This window comes from Herpailurus yagouaroundi, unplaced genomic scaffold (genome assembly GCF_014898765.1).
Source record: "Herpailurus yagouaroundi ecotype Mexico unplaced genomic scaffold, PumYag 182, whole genome shotgun sequence".
Lineage (NCBI taxonomy): Eukaryota > Metazoa > Chordata > Mammalia > Carnivora > Felidae > Herpailurus > Herpailurus yagouaroundi.
In genome coordinates, this window is record NW_024412413.1 from 59,658,108 (window position 1) to 59,659,368 (window position 1,261).

Sequence of the window (1,261 nt, forward strand, 5' to 3'; positions counted from 1 at the left end):
GGCCCACACCCCCAGCCTATCCATGGAAGATAGTTTCTTCCTCCTAACTGTCTTTGTGGTTTACAAGGCCAGGCTGAGGGTTTGGAAAGGAAGGTGCTGGCATGGATTGGGGGTAGGGAACCCGGGCTTCGAGAAAACCAGACACAGCAGAACTATTCTGTCCCAGAGCTGCAGGGTCCACAGATTCCAGACCAAACCAACCAATGGACAAAGGCCCTCTAATCCCAGAGAACTAAAGAATTCTCTTCAGTTATCCAACTTCCCTGCTGGACCCCACTCCTGACCCCCACCCCCACCCTTACCCCTGCCCGACTCAGAGGAGACTGAAGGTCCTCAGGAGCACAGTCTCATACCCCATGAAGTGAACTCAGTCTGACTGACCTTCCAAGCAGAATTGAGGAATGTTCTAATACAGATGACAGTCAGGACCATGAACCCCAACTTTGACACAAAGGGAAGGACAGACTTTTATAGTCCCCCTATTCTTGGTCCCTTCCTCCCAGAGCCTCTCCAGCCCTGACACTACCCCCACCCTAACACCTATGGCTCTGCTCATCTCCCAGTGGAAGAGGGAGGGAAAATCGAACAGCTTTAACAGATGCATAAGTGTGGGCCCAGCCCTCCACAGCTGTGAAGGGGTTAAGAGGATGGACCAGCCACTTCAGCCTGCCCCTCCCAGGGATTAAGAGTCCTCTATAAAGGGGACTGTCCACCCAGATCAGGCCAGGGGGGTATCAGGGACCCAGGCATTGTGCCCATCCCCCCTGCCATGTGGGAACTTCGGTCAGCCTCCTTCTGGAGGTCCATATTTGCTGAGTTCTTTGCCACCCTCTTCTATGTCTTTTTTGGACTAGGGGCTTCACTGCGTTGGACCCCTGGACCCCTGCATGTTCTGCAGGTGGCTCTGGCCTTTGGCCTGGCCCTGGCTACGCTGGTGCAGGCTGTGGGCCACATCAGTGGAGCCCATGTCAATCCTGCAGTCACTTTTGCCTTTCTTGTGGGTTCCCAGATGTCGCTGCTCCGTGCCTTCTGCTATATGGCAGCCCAACTCCTGGGAGCCGTGGCTGGAGCCGCCGTGCTGTATAGTGTTACCCCGCCTGCCGTTCGAGGAAACCTAGCACTTAATACGGTAATGGTCAGCTAAGTGGGGCTGGAGGAACCGGGTACCCTGATTCCCTGCCTGGTGGTGGCCGATTGGTTCCTCAGGGGGCTGGGACATGTGTGTGTGTGTGTGTGTGTGTGTGTGTGTGTGTGTGTGTGT

The 1,261-nt window shown here is 55.4% G+C and overlaps 1 protein-coding gene across 1 annotated transcript in view; it reads left to right on the forward strand.

The window, feature by feature from the left end:
• The first annotated feature begins 710 nt into the window (after window positions 1-710).
• The window catches only part of MIP (major intrinsic protein of lens fiber), a 4,409-nt gene continuing 3,858 nt past the window's right edge, over window positions 711-1,261 (forward strand). Inside the window, exon 1 of the mRNA XM_040491708.1 lies at window positions 711-1,129. Within this exon, the coding sequence (XP_040347642.1) occupies window positions 770-1,129 (360 nt within the window). The 5' untranslated portion in view covers window positions 711-769. The remainder of the gene's footprint in view (window positions 1,130-1,261) is intronic.